The 16,916-nt window shown below is 44.1% G+C and overlaps 1 protein-coding gene across 1 annotated transcript in view; it reads left to right on the forward strand.

Moving 5' to 3' along the window:
• BPIFC (BPI fold containing family C) overlaps positions 1-15,352 on the forward strand; it is a 42,271-nt gene extending 26,919 nt beyond the window's left edge. Inside the window, exons 12-16 of the mRNA XM_029955167.1 lie at positions 619-686; positions 10,760-10,802; positions 13,250-13,313; positions 14,030-14,106; positions 14,771-15,352. Of these exons, the coding sequence (XP_029811027.1) occupies positions 619-686; positions 10,760-10,802; positions 13,250-13,313; positions 14,030-14,106; positions 14,771-14,893 (375 nt within the window). The 3' untranslated portion in view covers positions 14,894-15,352. The remainder of the gene's footprint in view (positions 1-618; positions 687-10,759; positions 10,803-13,249; positions 13,314-14,029; positions 14,107-14,770) is intronic.
• Positions 15,353-16,916: the final 1,564 nt, after the last annotated feature.

The following is a 16,916-nucleotide window of genomic DNA, read 5'->3' on the forward strand; positions in this document are numbered from 1 at the left end:
TGACTCAGTGTTTGGGGGCATGAGTTAGTGGTGAGGACAGGGGTGAGACCGGGGTGGGGGAAGTATGGTGGGCCAGTGATCGTACCCCCTACATGGTAAAATACCTTTCCCCCTCCTCAGCTTCCTGTGTGCCATTTTCTCGCTTCATACATTGATAACTGACTTTCTTTTTTCCCCAAAATAAGTCAGGGTGGAATTGAAGGCTATTTAAGCAGATGAAGGCCAAATTCAACCCAATGGAAAGAGACTGATACACTGACCCCAAGTGAAGTGTCTCTCTCTCTCTCTCACACACACACACACACACACACATATGCACACACATACATATATACACTTGCGCGCACACACACAGATGCACACACAAACACACATACATGGAGAAGAGAGATTGGGGGAAAACAGAAAAATAAGAGAGGTTCCTAAAAAGGCTTTATAATTAGTTTCCCTACCTACAAGACAACATCTTCAGAGCTATTTCTTTCCAGTACCTCTAGGAATGAAAGGGAAAGTAGAGCTTACAATATTTCCATTTCTTATTTCCAAATAAGAAATAATATTTGCAGCCAAAAGAGACAGATTCACTCTCTTAGTAACGAATGCTTTTGTTATCTGCAGGTTGCTAGTACCAGTGTTGGCCTGGTCATTTTGGGACAAAGACTGGTCTGCTCATTGTCTCTGAACAGGTAAGTTTAATTGATTTAACTGTTGAAAACCTTAGTAATAAGTGAGTCAGCAGACCATAGAGACAAAGTGAACATTAACAGAGCAAGTGAAGTTACCATTGGCTAGAACATGAATCACATAGGCCCTTCTCCTACAGTGACCCAGATCATTTCAAAGTACGGGCTTCACTAAAAACTGTGCTGTCGATTTTTTCTTTTTCCTTCCCATTAGATGATATTCAGATAAAATGGGGAGCCAGATCATTGTAAATGTAATTCCATAATATAAATTCACATTCTAATGGTACAGTAGTATAAATCAATGTTCCTCCTCAACGACTTCAGAAAGCATGCTATGAGGAAAGAGCATGAAACTTTGAGGTCAAGGAACAAAGTGTCAAATACCTGGTCATTGGTTCTATAACCATGATCGAGTCTGTTAGCAGCTTTGAGTCTCAGGTTCCTTGTCTATAAAATAATGAAGTTGGACTGGGGCATTGCTGAGGTATCTTCAGGCTCTGAAACTCAGATCCCATTACTATAATGTAGAGTTTAACAAAACCATGCCCCACAGCCTAGCTGGCTCTCAGATGAATGCCATGCAGTGTGAAAGGGATGCAGGTCATACTCACAGACCACTGGACAGTAATTCCCACTTAGAAGAACCGTCTGCAAAGCCCATTTTCCTCAGCCCTGTGAAGTAGATAGTTGAAGCCATGAATCAAACTATCTCGGGGGAGGGAAAATGATATTCAGAATGATCAGAGAGCCCAGATTAAGTCCAGGGAAGGAAGAAGAAAAACTCTATAAAAAGGCCAGAGAAAGCAGAGTCTGGGAAGAACAGGAAACTGACAGAAGGGAAAAAGTAAGTCAATCACCATAAGTCAACTGGATGGTTATGAAGACTATTGCAGAAACACGGAAGATGCTTCAGTAAAGTGATACTAAATGGAACAAACAGAATATGAAACTGCATAAACACAGCAGTCAGCTGTGTAAAATAGCTTTCCATCTGGACAAGAACGTGAATCACAGATGAAGAGTTGTGTTAGGATAGGAGATTAAATGGGTTTTTCTCCTTAGAATTTTCTCTGTAACTATATGGTTTCCCCAATAAAAGGAACAACAACAAAAAAGGTAGTATGGTTTCCCAGAGAGAAAAGATTTCAAGAAGGCTTTATTCCATCTTACCCAGCTCTTCAATGCAGGACTGATTTCTGCATTAGCCTCAATAGGCACAGATCCTAGAGCCCACAGATATCTTAGGGACCCATGAAAATGTTTTGATGTATTTTGAAAGAAGAATTAGAAATGGATACAATCCAGTCTGGATTATACTTATCTTCATAACAACACGGTCTTCAAATATAATGCTTAATATTTTTTTATGGAGGAAGAGCTCCCAGAGGCAAAAGTGCCTGAAGGACCCCCAAAGTCATAATGTGACCCTATCTCCACAAGGTCAAGGCTGATGAAACTCTAAACCTTGATGGGTCATCTTTGAGATGGCAGTTTTCATAGCAGAGAGGACGGAAGCTAGAGAAGAGGAGAGGAGGAGGGGGAGGTGGCAGGTGAGGGGTAGGCAGCATGGGAGCTAGGCCAGGAGAGAAAACAGAGAATGCGCAATTCGGTTTGCCAGAGCAGCACCACCACAAGCTCTGGGGAGCCCTCCATCTGCAGCCTGAGAACAGGGCTGCGAGGTAAGGGGGCTGGAAATCAGAGGAATGGGGAAGGCAGAAATCTCTTGAGAAGGGAGAAACCCTATTTGCATTTGAGCAGGAGTTGGTTTACTGATGGCAGGATTTGGAAGAAAGAATTTAGTAAGGATGGGGCTTCAGGCTTGGGGCAAGAGGTCGGCGAGACCTTAAAGAGCAAAGAGACTAGGTTCACTTCTCTGCTTAGATAGGGCTGACTCTCCTCTCCAGTGTTCCTACTGTAAGAAACTGCACATTCAGAGGGCATTAGCTTTATTTGCAGGAATAATTGCAAAAACGATTACAACCTGCTAAATTCACATCATCCAAAGAAACACATGGATCCATTCTCTAGCTTCCCATAGCCCATAAGCACCTGGGAAACACAAGCTGAAATCAAGACTCCTGCCTTCCTGGAGTCTCCCCCTTCCTCCCACCCTCGCCCGGTCTCTATTAGATTCTCCTGCTGGGGAGGCTTCCTGAGGCCTTAGTGGGGTCTGAGCAGGACTAGGTACATAATTCGCAAAGCCCACTGCAAAATGAAAATGTGGAGCCCCTTTCCAAAAACTTAGGAAGAATTTCAAGATGGAGACAGCAAGGGAATAAAGCGAGTGTGGGCCCTTCTGAGTGAGGCCGTGTCCCACTGCACAGGGCACCGAGCTGCGGGTGGCTCCCTCAGGGTGCTATGGCAAACCTGGGGCCATCAGAGGGCAGGGGGCAAGACAGACGGGCAGGCACCACTCCGACCCCAGGGAGCCGATGCAAGACTTCGCAGAAGAGCAGAGGCCTTGCTGAAGGAACACCTTGGTCTTCGGCCATGAGAATGGCAGCCTCACCTCCCCACGACTGCCCCAGCCAGCGCCTCCTCTCCTGGTTCCGTGAGCACTGCTTTTCCAGAACACAGCCAGACTTGGTCTTAAGTGATGTCAGAGAGACACAGCACTGAGAGCGTAAAGTGGGTAGAGGTCAGTGAAGCATCCCTGAGAAGAACCTGGGAAACAGGGTTTCCAAATTAGGCTCCCAGAACACCAACCCCCAAAACACCTTTCTAAACATCCCCTGCCTGAATCCAGAGCTGCTCACCACTGGTTACAGACACAGAAGACACAGAAATTGAGGCAAATTCAGTGTGATGAGTTTAAAGAGGCGACAGGAGAGGTGCCTGGGTGGCTCAGTAGGTTGAGTGTCCAACATGGGCTCAGGCTATGATCTCATAGTTCGTGGGTTCATCTGCATCAGGCTCTGTGCTGACAGCTCAGAGCCTGGAGTCTACTTCAGATTCTGTGTCTCCCCCTCTCTGCTCCTCCCCTGCTTGCACTCTGTCTCTCTCTCTCTCACAAAGATAAATAAGCATTAAATTTTAAAAAAATAAAATAAAGAGGCAGTGAGATCAGGCTTCGAAGTCAGACTCGCTGGTTCAGAGCCCCACCCTGCCATTCATTAGCTGTGGGATCTCAGGCAAGTTACTTAACATCTCTGGGCCTCCATTTCATTCTCTATAAAATTAGGATATAATAAAACCCACTTCAGGGAGTTATTGTAAGTAATACAGGAGTTAATACATTGTAAAGTGCATACTAAGTGTTCAAGAAGGTTGGCTATGGCTATTACTTAAAATTTTGGGCCAGCCTCAACCAGGGGAAGGAGGTGATCAATTACATAAAATCATTTAAGAGTCAGGAAATACCTTATTGCCCTGTCTCCCACCCAATGATGGCAATTGGAGAAACTGCTTTTTATTTTACTATTTATGGCTACTTTTTTTGAATTTTTTTAATGTTTATTTCTTTTTGAGAGACAGACTGTGAGTGGGGGAGGGGCAGAGACAGGCAGAAACACAGAATCCGAAGCAGGCTGTCAGCACAGCACAGGCTGTCAGCAGAGAGCCCTATATGGGGCTCGAACTCACAAACCATAAGATTATGACCTGAGCCTAAGTTAGATGCTCAACCAACGGAGCCCCTATAGCTACTTTATTATGGAGGCTTTGCTGTCTACTGGTCCCATGCCAAGAACTTCACATGTATTACTTCATTTAAACCTCACAACCCCTATCCTTAGGGGCTGGTACTGTGTTCAATCAATGTCTGAGATTCAGTGAATAGACCTGGAGGTAGCTTTTTACCCCTGTTTTACAGTTTATAGAGGTCACAGAGCTATTGAAGAGCAGAGCCAGAACTTGAACCTGGGTGAGCAGTTTTCACATCCATGAGTGTCCACTTAAGACATTATACTGCCTTTGATGTGGTACACAGCCAAGACTTAGAAGATTTAGACAGCACATACCCTTGCCCAGAAATGAAACCCATGAGCGTGGAGTCCCACGAAATTGAAGCAGGCAGGGTGTCCTTTCTCAGTGTTAACTGATAGAAGAGAAGCCGCGGGCTGCAATGGACCTGCATGGAAAATGCACATGGGTGACCTGCCATAGAAAATGCACACGGCCCTTTTCTCACTGCATGGAGAAATAGAGTGAAGGAAAAAATAAAGAAAGCAAAAGCTGGGAGTACTAAGTAATCAGCTTGACCTCAGTAGGTATGTCTAATTAAGAACACAGCCCCGTAGTCAGGAATATCTGATTGTGAATTCCACCTCAGTCGTTTGGCGGCTGTGTGACCCTGAGCCAGTTAATTAGCCTCTCTAAATTTCAGTTTCCTCATCAGCAAAACAGAGCACGTATCCACCAGAGCTATTGTATGGGCAGATGAGATAATGTGTGAAAAGCACAGTGTTCTGCGCATGACTGGAGCTCAGGAAATATTTGTTACTACTAGTGGTGGTATCTTATTCTCAGTCCCCCTTCTGGGATCACATTTTGACCACATAAGAGGGAGAAATTGATCCCAAGAGACATGACAAGTCAGGACAGCCTTAAAAGCTATAGAATTGGCCCTCAAAATCAGAAACCAGATTTGTACTGGTCTGTCTACAACTGAGACTTTTATTCCAAACACAGTTCTGTTTGGAGGTAACCCCAACACACGTTGGTCCATGTAGTAGACATTTTTGAGACCAAATTAAACAACATTTTCTTTTTTTTGGTCCCCATACAGATGACTTAATCTAACCCTTTTTCTTAATCACACGCAAAGCTCAAGGCAATCAAATATACATTATTGTTGAACCATTTAGAACCTGGGAACAATTATGACATTGCCACAAGTGAGGCATTGGACACTCCCAAACTGCACCTCCCACCAATAACATCAACACACACACGCACACACGCACACACACACACACACCCTACACCTTTTCCCAGCCAACACCATCAGAGAATGCAAATACAGCTGGCTACAAGCCGATGGAGTCACCACCCAGTTCTACTGCTCACATCCTGGCCAGATAAACAGATCCCAATGTGAGTCATCTGGAGGGAAACCCAGAAAAGAAAACAGGTCTGGAAGACTGGATTCAGTTTCTGTTGGAACCGTGCTTTAGACAGGTCATCAGAGCTGGGGCTTGGCATTTGCACCGACCGCCATCTCCACCCTTCTTCTGAGGTTGTGGGGAAGCCTGGGCCCAGGAGTACCATCGTGGGAGGCCCCTGTCAGAGGAGGAAACCCCCAAAGGACTCCTTCCCTTCCTCCCAGACTTGGAGGAATCACCAGTCTGCAGAAGGCAGTAAAGATAAAACTCTGGGGAACTCTTCCTCATCAAGAGGGTTCTCTAATACTGGAATGGGCTCAACACATACCTCACACTAAAATCTTGAACTGTTAGGTTAAATCCACAGCCTGGGGTTGTCAAGACCTTCAACAACCTTCCAAGCCAGCCAATTTACCTCTCAGAGCCCCCTAAAATGATTCTACTTTAGACAGGCTCACCCTCAAAGTGACCCCAATTCCAATAAACACCTCCCAACCCATCCTTTATCTGCTCATTTATCACAGTCAAGTAATTCAATGAGAATTTATTGAGCACCTACTATGTGCTCTACACTGTTCTTGATACAGAGAGCAGAGAAAAAAAGCAATCGCTTCTACCTTTCATGTGTACAGCCTGGTAAGAGAAACACTCAGATTAAAAGGCAAAAACTGGGAAGGGGGGTACCTGGGTGACTCAGTCAGTTAAGTATCTGACTCTTGTTTTCAAAGCTTATTTATTTTTGAGAGAGAAAGAGAGAATGGGGGAGGGGAAGAGAGAAAGGGGATAGAGGATCCTAAGCAGGCTCCGTGCTGACAGCAGAGAGCCCGATGTGGGGTCAAACTCATGAACCCATGAGATCATGATCTGAGCCAAAGTCAGATGCTTAACCAACAGAGCCAACCAGGCGTCCCAAGTGTCCGACTCTTGATCTAAGCTCAGGTCTTGACCTCAAGTTCATAAGCTCAGATCTCATGCTCTGTACTGGGCATGAAGCCTACTTTAAAAAAAAAAAAAGGCAAAAACTGGGTACTTCAGGGACATGGTGGAGTGCTTGTAAATGGTAGTGTACAGAGTACTTCTCTCAAAGGGTAGTTTATCCCCCCTACCATCTTACACACACACACACACACACACACACACACACACACACACACCCCTCCAACCCACACTGGTTTTTTCACCTTCTCATACCTTCTTGGAATCCCTGTGGCAAGTCAGTGTGCTATGTAAACCCACAATGGGGCACTGAAGACATGCTGCATTGTATTGTTTTCTAATTATTTCCTATACATATAGCTTCTGTCTGTCCATCATAAATATACTTATCATTAAAACAATTCACATTGCCTAGTGCATTACACAGAAGGGTCACCTAGAAAACCTCTTGGCCTGCCCATCTTTTCTCTCCATACTGCAGCCTGAGTGACCTTTATAAAACACAGACATCATCTTCCTTTTTAGAAACTTTCCATAGATTCCTTACTCTTAAGATAAATATCAAAATTTTAACATGGCCTGAGAACCCCAGCCTGGCCAACCACTCTCTGCCTCTTGAGCATCATCTTGCTGTGTTCTCTTCCTGGCCTCCATTCCCTGCGTGGTATCTTCACAACCTCTGCGGGACCGTCCCCTCTTCCCCAGTTGCCTTTTTTTATGTCTTTATTTTATTTTGAGAGACAGAGAGTAAGTGGGGGGGGGGGAGCAGAGAGAGAGGGAGGCACAGAACCTGAAGCAGGCTCCAGGCTCTGAGCTGTCAGCACAGAGCCCGACGCGGGGCTTGAACCCACAGACTATGAGATCATGACCTGAGCCAAAGTTGGCCACCCAACTGACTGAGCCACTCAGGCGCCCCCCAATTTGCCTTTTTAATCTTGCTCAACCTTCACATGTCAGCTCAAGAACATAGTTCTCTTCCTTGGAAACCTTCCTGCACTTAGCAATTTAGATCAGGTTCCTCTTTTATTTGCCTCAGTGAACTTTTTTTTTCCTTCAGAGCATTGATCCCAATCTGTAATTAGCAGGCTTATTTGATTAATGTGTTGCCTCCCCACTAGGCTTTAAGCCACATGGGAGCAGTGGCTGTGTTTGGTTTCACTTACAACTGTTGTCTCCAGCACCTGTCCCAGGGCTGATATCTATTAGGCGTTCAATAAGTATCTGCTGGACAGATGAATGAATGAATACTAAGTACTTCAATGTGCCATGCCCTGTACTCAAGTTCATAGTCAGAGGGCAAAGAGGTAAGCTGTTGTTAGAAGATTTTGAGTGCGAGGATTGATTTTCAGTGTCTGCTATGGCCGCGAGGTTGGAGGAGTGGCATTGTGAGCCCCTGTACTTTGGTCCACTTGAACTTCAGTCTGTCATATCTGCTCTGTCGACCTGGATGACGATCCCACCATCATTCAACAGGCTTAAGAGTTTGCACTTTTGCTCTGGTTTTCCATGAGGGCAGTAAACCTTCTCCAAAACGTTTTAAATAGTCTCTACTCTTATATGTCTTCAGGGTAAGGCTATTTGAGCTCCCTTTCTCCCCATCAACTCTGTGGTTCTGTAATCAAATTAGTTCCTAGTAGGGGCGCCTGGGTGGCTCAGTCAGTTAAGCATCAGACTTCAGCTCATGTCATGATCTTACTGTGAGTTGGAGCCCTGTGTTGGGCTCTGTGCTGACAGCCCAGAGCCTGAAGCCTGCTTTGGATTCTGTGTCTTCCTCCCTCTCTGCCCCTCCTCCTCTCTCCATCTCCCCCTCTCTCAAAGATATATAAGCATTTTAAAAATTAAAACAAAAAAAAATAGTTCCTAGTAGCTGTGCTTTCAGCAACAGGTTAGGGGATCCCTACAGGATGAAAGGTCAAAAGACTGAAATCGTTTGCCACCTAGTGGTCGTGGTCGGAGTTGCACTTGTGTGTTTTTGCCCAAGAGTTTGCTCTTTGCTCCACCTGTGTCTCTGCAGTTAAAAAGACGTGTCCATTAACAAACTAACCTGGTAAGTATGCTAGAGAACTAGGAAGCAGATAGAAGAAAGACAGCCGGAGATGGAAAGAATAGTCAGGTCGTGGGAAATTCCAGGCAAGCTCTACTCATAGCAAGTGATCCTGAAATAGCCAGTCATGGCTTGAAGTTGTGATGACAGAAATTCACAAGCGTGGGGCTCCTGGCTGATTCAGTCAGTAGACCATGCAACTCTTGATCTCAGGGTTGTAAGTTCAAGCCCCATGTTGGGTGTAGAGATAACTTAAGAGATTACTTAAAAATAAAATCTTTTATAAGAAGAAATCTACAAGTGTTCCACCTCTCAGTCAGATGAATTTCTAAAACCTGGCCTCGGTTGCCCATCATAAATAGCAGCTTGACCAAGAGGAGACACTCCCCCCCTCACACTTCTCCAGCAATGCCGGCAAGTGTTTGTTCACCTGCTCAGATTACCTCCTTTAAAGATGCCCTAAGGATTCCCATCTTCACTTTCCACTGAGACCCACTTGAACCACAGAGCCATTGATGACCTCTCTGATCCTTGAAGATCTGTCTTTTTTTGGTTTTTACTCTTGCCTGTCACTTTGAAGCAATCTCAAAAGCTAATTCCTATTAATATGATATTGACTGATAACAAGCAAGCTTGCCTCTTGTATTAATATCTATCTGCTCCTTAAATGTAATGACATAAAGATGCCTGGAAGAAGTAACATCAGAGTTAAATCTTAATCAGTTAAAAGGAGTTAACCAGTCAAAGAAAAAGGGGAGGGCCAATTTCAAAAAGAGGGAATAGCATGAGCAAAAAGCATGGAGGCCAGAAATATCATGGAATATGCAAGGAAATACTTTACAGTTGTTTAAAGATCTTTTCGACCTTATCCACTCTAATTTTGGAGAATCCAGCCCAAAATATATTGCATGCATTCAAATGCACTCCACATTTAATGTCATTTAAATTTGCCCATGGGTGGAGTTGAGTTAAAGTGATGAGTGGCCATAATGTTACCAGTTATGGGCACGTATTAATTTTTATTTTTTCAGGATTTTTTGTTATATGTTCTAAAGCCAATATATTTTTTAACCTCGGATATTTAGTGCCTGATTAATGAAACAACATAGTACCAAGCAGTTCAGGGTTCTTGAATATAAAGTTCAACTTGGAGGATGCACAGAAGTGAGAGCAGAGAGGTCACTGGACACCAGAATACAAAAAAGCCTGTGTGCCGGATAATAGAGTTGGACTCTATCATAAGCCATGAAAGAATCTTGAACAGAGCATGTCCTCATCAGACATCCTTATCATAGAGCTGACTCTGGGCATGGTGTGGAAGACAGATTGGAGAAGATCAGACTGGAGACAAGGAGAACCTTAGAAGGTTGATGCAGAAGGAAGGCTCTACACACCTGGGCAAAAGTGAGCCATGGGAAGCTAAGGGGAAAGTACCGTGAGACAACATCCTACAATGGAAGGGAGGTTTGGGATGGCCATCCAGAGATCTGAGTTCTGGTCTTAAGTCTGCCGTTACTATTTCCCCTCTTTGGGCCTCAGTTTCCCCATCTATGAAATGATGGGATCGTCCCTGTTGACTACTCCTGCTTCATATTACTATTTCTATGCACAGAAAGTCAAGTGTGTATTCTGGGAGTTCAGACCAAGAAATGGTGCAGACTATTTCTCCCATCCAAGTACTGACCAAGCCCCACCCTGCTTAGCTTCAGAGATCAGATGAGACTGGGTACATTCAGGGTGGTATGGCTGGAGACTGAAAACGGTTTTCTTAAGATCATGCTGCATTCGAGTTGCCAACATTAAGTCCCATATAGCAAATGCACTTGAGAGATCCATCCTGGTTACACTCCCAAGCCTTCTGCTTCGTAAGCAGCAAATATAGGGATAAAGATGTAATAGAACATTATGTCCTTACAAGTCTGTGGTCTTTTTTAATAGTGGCTTATGGACCTTTAAAAAATACCCTTCCCTTTTTGTTCCTTCCTACTGAGATGGTCGTTTTTAAATCTTCCGCTCTTTAATATTTTCCTGTTTGTTTTGTTTTGTTTCAGATTCCGCCTCTCTTTACCAGAGTCCAATCGCAGCAACATTGAGGTAAAAGTCAAAACTCTCAGGGTTCTCTGTCAAGGGAAAAGTGAGAATTTTCCTATACAGTAGCTGGATGACTCTTTGCTAAGCCCCCAAGTACCTGGTTTCCCCTTGAGCGTAGGTTTTAACTTTAAAATTCCTTGTGTAGCTACTTGCCTTCCAACCCCATTAACTTTTAAACGGGAGCTCTCCAATTCACTTTTATCTTTTCAGAAAGACCTAAAAGAATTTTTTAAAAACGAAGGCCTATGTAATGTTGGGAGGAAAAAACCGAGGCATTTTCAGGGAGATTTCATTTTTTGGATAAAGAATCTTTAAGAATTAAATATAAGATCCAGACTCCCAAAGGATGAGGCTATCTGTGAATTATTAGGCCATGATTAAGTTTGCTCTTTGAAGCCTTTCCAGGCATCTCCTAAAATTGGTTCAAGGCTGGCTGTGCAGATACCTTTTTGGGGGCCCCAGCCTGGTGGCCTCCGGACTGGAAGACTATATCCCATGGAAACAAGCCCCTCCCCCAAATGTCAGGAAGATCATCCAATCACTAATCGATGTCCCTAAGCTCGTGGTACCCATATTCCAGAGCAGTGGTTCCCATCTAAGTCCAGTTTTGCATGCGCATGCGCACACACACACACACACACACACACACACACACACACACACCCCAAAGGCATCTTCGGTTGTCACCATCTAGTGGGTAGAGGCCGAGGTTGCTGCTTAAGGTCCCCCAGTGCACGAGGCAACCCCCCACAGCAGAGAATGATCCTTCCCAAAGTGTCAATACCGCCACTGCAGGGCAGTCCTATTCTGGAAGGTGTGTGAGTGAGTGAGCGAGAGAGCATGTGTGTGTATGTGTGAGGGAGACGGGGAGGGTGAGGCAACAAGCAGTTCTATATTGTATGTGCTGAAAAATGTTATAGAGAAAGATAATCAGGGCAAGAGAATCGGCAGTGCAAGTAAGCATGAGGTGGGGATTATGGTGTTGGGGTTGCTGAGACGATTTTCTGGGATTCCATATGACATTTATTTAGCACGTTGAACACATGGCAGGTATTAAATAAATGACAGCCATTGTCTTTACAACAATTAATTTCAGTTATTGGCACCTCTATGTCAAGGAGCAGTGTAGGATAATGGTTACCTACACAGACTCTGAGACCAAACTGCAAGAGTGAACTCCCACTTAACTTGGCTCTGTGGCCTTGGTCAGGTCACTTAACCCCCCACAGGGCAGTCCTGGGACAAGTAAGTACTGAACTTATTACCATGTTCACCAGAAGCAGCTATTCAGAGAGAAACAGAACTGCGGAAAACAACGAAGAAACCAGAGAATTTATCCAGGAGACCAAACAAGATGTTTGTTTATTTGTTTAATTTTATAGGGGCATCCTGATTTTTTTTTTTTAGGTTGGAAAGATGAGACAGTGACAATAGTGCCAACAAGCTAGGAACAGTATCTTTCATGCCAAACATTGAAACTTAAAATACCAAGATTGTCTCATGCATTGTGGGTTACCACCTCCGAGGCATAGCTATTTGGTAGAGGACAGACTATAGTCCATGAGAAAGCATAGCTGACTTTCTCATAAATAATATTTCCTGAGCCTAGAGGAGGCAATGTCTTCCAGGAAGACCCAAAAAAACTGCTTCATACCAGCAAGAGAGCGTGCCAATGAAGACATTTCTGAAAAAAATGACAGTGGTGAATACTGGGCATTTTACGCAATATTAACTTGGTTAATCACGAAACCGACTCTATGACATTCATGCTGTTTATCTTCATTTTACACTTGAGGAAACTGAGAAAAGAGCTTTCCCAACATGACCTAAGTGGTAAAAACGAGAGGTAAATGTAGGAACTCAGCCTCAGAGCCCTCCTCGCTAGGCTGCATAGCTTGCTAAGCATATAGGATGTTCAAAATATGTTCACTGAGTGAATCAATGTTCGTCATGTCCATTTATTTTTAATACCTGAACCTTCCCAGGAACTGACACTCTGCTAAGATTTAACAACTACCATAGTTTGCTCAAGATAAATTGGATGTTCTGTTAAATATAGAGCAAAACATAATGCAAAGGACCTCAATCAAGGGCAGACTACTTACTAATTGGGATACTTAGCAATTGTTTAGATTGTCTTCCTTGGTAAATATCTTAGCGGGCAGGTTTTCTGCCACCACGCGGTCCCTCTGCATTTGTTCTCACCAGGATCTAGCATACCCAGGAGCAGAAACAGCTATCCTCAAGGAGGAATAAAAGATTGGGAACCTGTTTAATATGCTTCCCTGCAAAAATCTTATTCAGTGTCTGGAAAGCAAAACTGTCTCTATGGGGAGATTCTATCACCCTCTGTCATGATAAGGTCTGGGAAAGTGCACGTCCAGACCCGGCGTGGTACTTTCAAAATGCCCTGGTTTTGGCAACTGACTTGGTATCCCCTTTCATTTTAGGTCTTGAGGTTTGAGAACATTCTGTCCTCCATTCTCCACTTTGGTATCCTCCCACTGGCCAACGGTAAGGGATTCTTGGGAACGTGTGACTTTGATGTTAACCAAACACTGGGGATTGTTTGGGACTTTCCACCCCAAAGTCTGTACTTGAAGCATGTTTCTTAGTGAATCCAGGCCAATGCCAGAATTTACAAAGTTTGTACTATCAATGATGTGGTTGCAAAATTAGTTATTCCAGTCCAAGCCCTGTTAGCAACACTACCTTCAGAACTCAGCAAGAACAGTTAAACTCTAGTTGAGTTAAAGAGATTGAAACTGCCTTCCTGAGGCAGTAAAGAATCTCCTTGAGGTCAGCCAGAATCAGCCAGAAATGAGATTATTCTCCCTAGAGGTTCTCTCTGCACAGACCACCATCTGGATCGACAGTTTCCCACAAACCGCAGCATCTTGAGTTTGGCCTGGTTAAAATACACTTTGTATCAGAGGCCAGAATGTTCTCAGACCTACAAACTAAGTCATTTTCAAAATATAAATTGGACAAGTTGCCAGCATTTTTCTGCCCTCCGAAGGTACATAATTGCTTGTGCATTTTTATTAAGCACTTTGTTAATTAAGTGAGCATTCATCCACGGAAATGCTGGGGACATAGAATGAAAACTCAGAATCAGGAAGAAGGAAAAGATATATAATTTAAAAGTTGCTTATTTGTCCTTTACTAAAAGGTTTGCTAAAACCTCTGTGTCTGTGACTAGTTATCTTACACCTTGTTCTATGTTTTAGCAAAATTGCAGCAAGGATTTCCCCTGCCCAACCCACACAAGATCTCCTTCGTCAATTCAGATATTGAAGTTTTTGAGGTAAGAATGTGAATATTCTCCTAACTGCCCAATTTGTTTTCCTGCTAAAATAAGCCTCTTCCTGATTTGCTTATGTTTTACGCTCCTTTGTTCTGCTTCGTGTTTCCAGCCCACATTTTACAGACAAAACGTTTAGCTCTTGTAGTCAACAATGAAAAGCATTTAAACATGAGTTTAAAAATCAGCCTGGGTCTGATTTCCCTTCGCAGCCGACCTGCTCACACAGCAGTGGGAGAGGGTACACTATTTCGTTTATTCTCTCACTGAACTGTTGCCTGAACCAAAGATGCTCCTCGAGTTCAGGATCTGTTGTGAGCTATTTCCTCATTAACCTTTATAAACAAGCTACAGATCACCTTTTTTCTTCCCTTTCAACACTTTTCTTTGGGGAAGGGGGTAGAATAAGAGTCTGATGGATTTCTCCAATCCTGCAGGATAGCCTACCCCCTTCCCTTCCCTCCTCCCCTTCTATAGTTGCTTAAGTCACATAAGGTGGCAGCTATCCCAATGGTCTGCTCCTGTGTCTGCAGCACTCGCAAGGGCGGGGCGGGGGGGGGGGGGGGGGGGGGGGGGGGGGGGATGCAGAAGAACCTGGTAAAGAGAGACCACCTCTGCTGCGGGTCCCCAGAGTGTGACGTTGTGTTCACCCTTGCATCTTTTTCAGGGTTTCCTTTTGATTTCCACCGACCTGAGGTATGACACGTCCTTAAAGCAGCAGCCAAGCTCCCATGGTTGGGAAGGTCTGAACTTCATAAGTGGACAGTGGAAGGGGAAGCCAGCCGCCTGATTTCCTGCTTGGAGTCCACTCCAGGAAGTAGATGGCCCTTAATCCCACAGCTACTGTAAACCCGGAAGGGGCAGACGTACACACCTGACTGTAGGCCCTTGTGAAATGTTCAGGCTGACAGTTTTCCTTCTCAAACCCTCAGGGACCGAAGGAGGCAAACTGGGTTAAAGAGCTAAGTCAGGGTGTGTGTCTCCATGTGCATGGAGGGTTGGGTGATTGGATGTGTGCTCGTGTTTGAATGCACATTTGTGTGCTCCTGTGTTAAGGTGCCGGGGCCAAGAGCTAGGTACGCACTTCTGAGGAGGTGCCTGGAAAACTCTGATTTGCATGAGTTGTTACTGGGGGAAGTTGCCTTGAACTCTCTCAGCACCCCAGGGTTTCCCACACTTCCCTGTGTATTGGATTTTATGTTTTATATTTACTGTCACTGTCCTCTGTTTTTAATTAATTTTGTTTTCTATCAATGTCAACCTTGTCTTTTTTGGGAAAAATTCCCTGCCCTGAATTTTTTTTTAATAAAATAAGACAAAGATGAGAGGACTTAGCATCTTTAACTTAAGTTGATGAAAAGTTGTGCCGATTTCCAGGCTTGATTTTAAAAGGGAATACTTTGGGGGGCTGGGGGTTCAGTCTGTTAAGCATCTTTTTTTTTTAAATATAGTTTATTGTCAAGTTGGTTTCCATATAACACCCAGTGCCCATCTCAACAAATGCCCTTCTCTGACTCTTGATTTCAGCTCAGGTCATGATCTTACAGTTTGTGAGTTCAAGCCCTTCATAGGGCTCTGTGCCAATTATGCAGGACCCACTGGGAATTTTCTCTCCCTCTCTCTCTGCCCACACTCACTTGCTTTTTCTCTCTCTCTCAAAGTTAATATACCTATAAAATTTTTAATAAAAATAAATAAAAGAATATTTTGCCTCTTAGATGTTTCTGGTGAGAAACTGTGGTCACAGGAAACTCTGGAAGTTATATCACTTCTTTAAGTTTTAAGATTCATTTCATTAAATGAAATGGCAATGCAGAATACCAAGCCTAGATCATTGGTAGTTGGTAACCTTAAGGTGTTAGAGCACCTAATCATCGGTGTGAAACTGAGGCAGAAAAGGAGGAAAGGAGAACCCATATGGATAACATAAGAAATGAACAGAAATCACAAACTTCGCCTTTATGGCTCTGACAATCCGGCAGGGAGTGGAAGACAGCCCTTTCCTGGAGTGCCTACCACACCCCATACTGTTTACTTCACGAGTGTCACTCATTTATTGGTCACAGACGCTCTCAAGAATTGTGGTCCCATTTTACAGATGAGGAAACAAAGGTGAGAAATGAATCATACAAGGCTGGTAAGCGGCAGAGGTAGAAATGTAATCCAAGTTTTCCCAATTCCAAAGACACTATTTACACGAGGTAGGACTAGAAGCCGAAATCACGTAAAGATCATTTACTACTGTGAGCAAGCGACACGTGTATTGAAGAGCTCGAGCACAGGGTCCCCTAATCGTCTGAGGAGGGAAGCCTGGCTGTCCCCAGGGACTGTGATTTACTGACCTTCGTCGTGCTCATCCGGCCACAATTCCCGCCCCCATCACTGTTTGGTGGAATAAATGATGAACTGTCACGTTTCATTCTTTGGAATGTGCTTTTCCAACAGAAAAGTTATTCCATGTGCATCCACAAATTCATTCTGAAACATTCGAGTCTCTATAGTTATATTTATTGAAACATGTTTCTCATCTCTAGACATCTTCTTCCCCTCTCTGCTGGGAATGTAAACTCCAAGCAGCTTTTATTACAGCAGTTGGACCCGATCCAGACAAGCACTTCCAAAAACGAAGGATGCCTGGATTTCCCTTAAAACGACTGCCCTTAGATTAGCTTTAAGCCTGCAACAGGACAAGTGAATATCCGAAAAGATGAACACTAGAGGGCAGTCTAACTTTACGCGAGAAAAGCGATTGGTCCCACGAGTTTTGAGCCTCGGCGCTTGCCGTCGCCCGTCCTGCGGCCGAGCCGGCCGCG

This window comes from Suricata suricatta, chromosome 10, assembly GCF_006229205.1.
Source record: "Suricata suricatta isolate VVHF042 chromosome 10, meerkat_22Aug2017_6uvM2_HiC, whole genome shotgun sequence".
NCBI lineage: Eukaryota > Metazoa > Chordata > Mammalia > Carnivora > Herpestidae > Suricata > Suricata suricatta.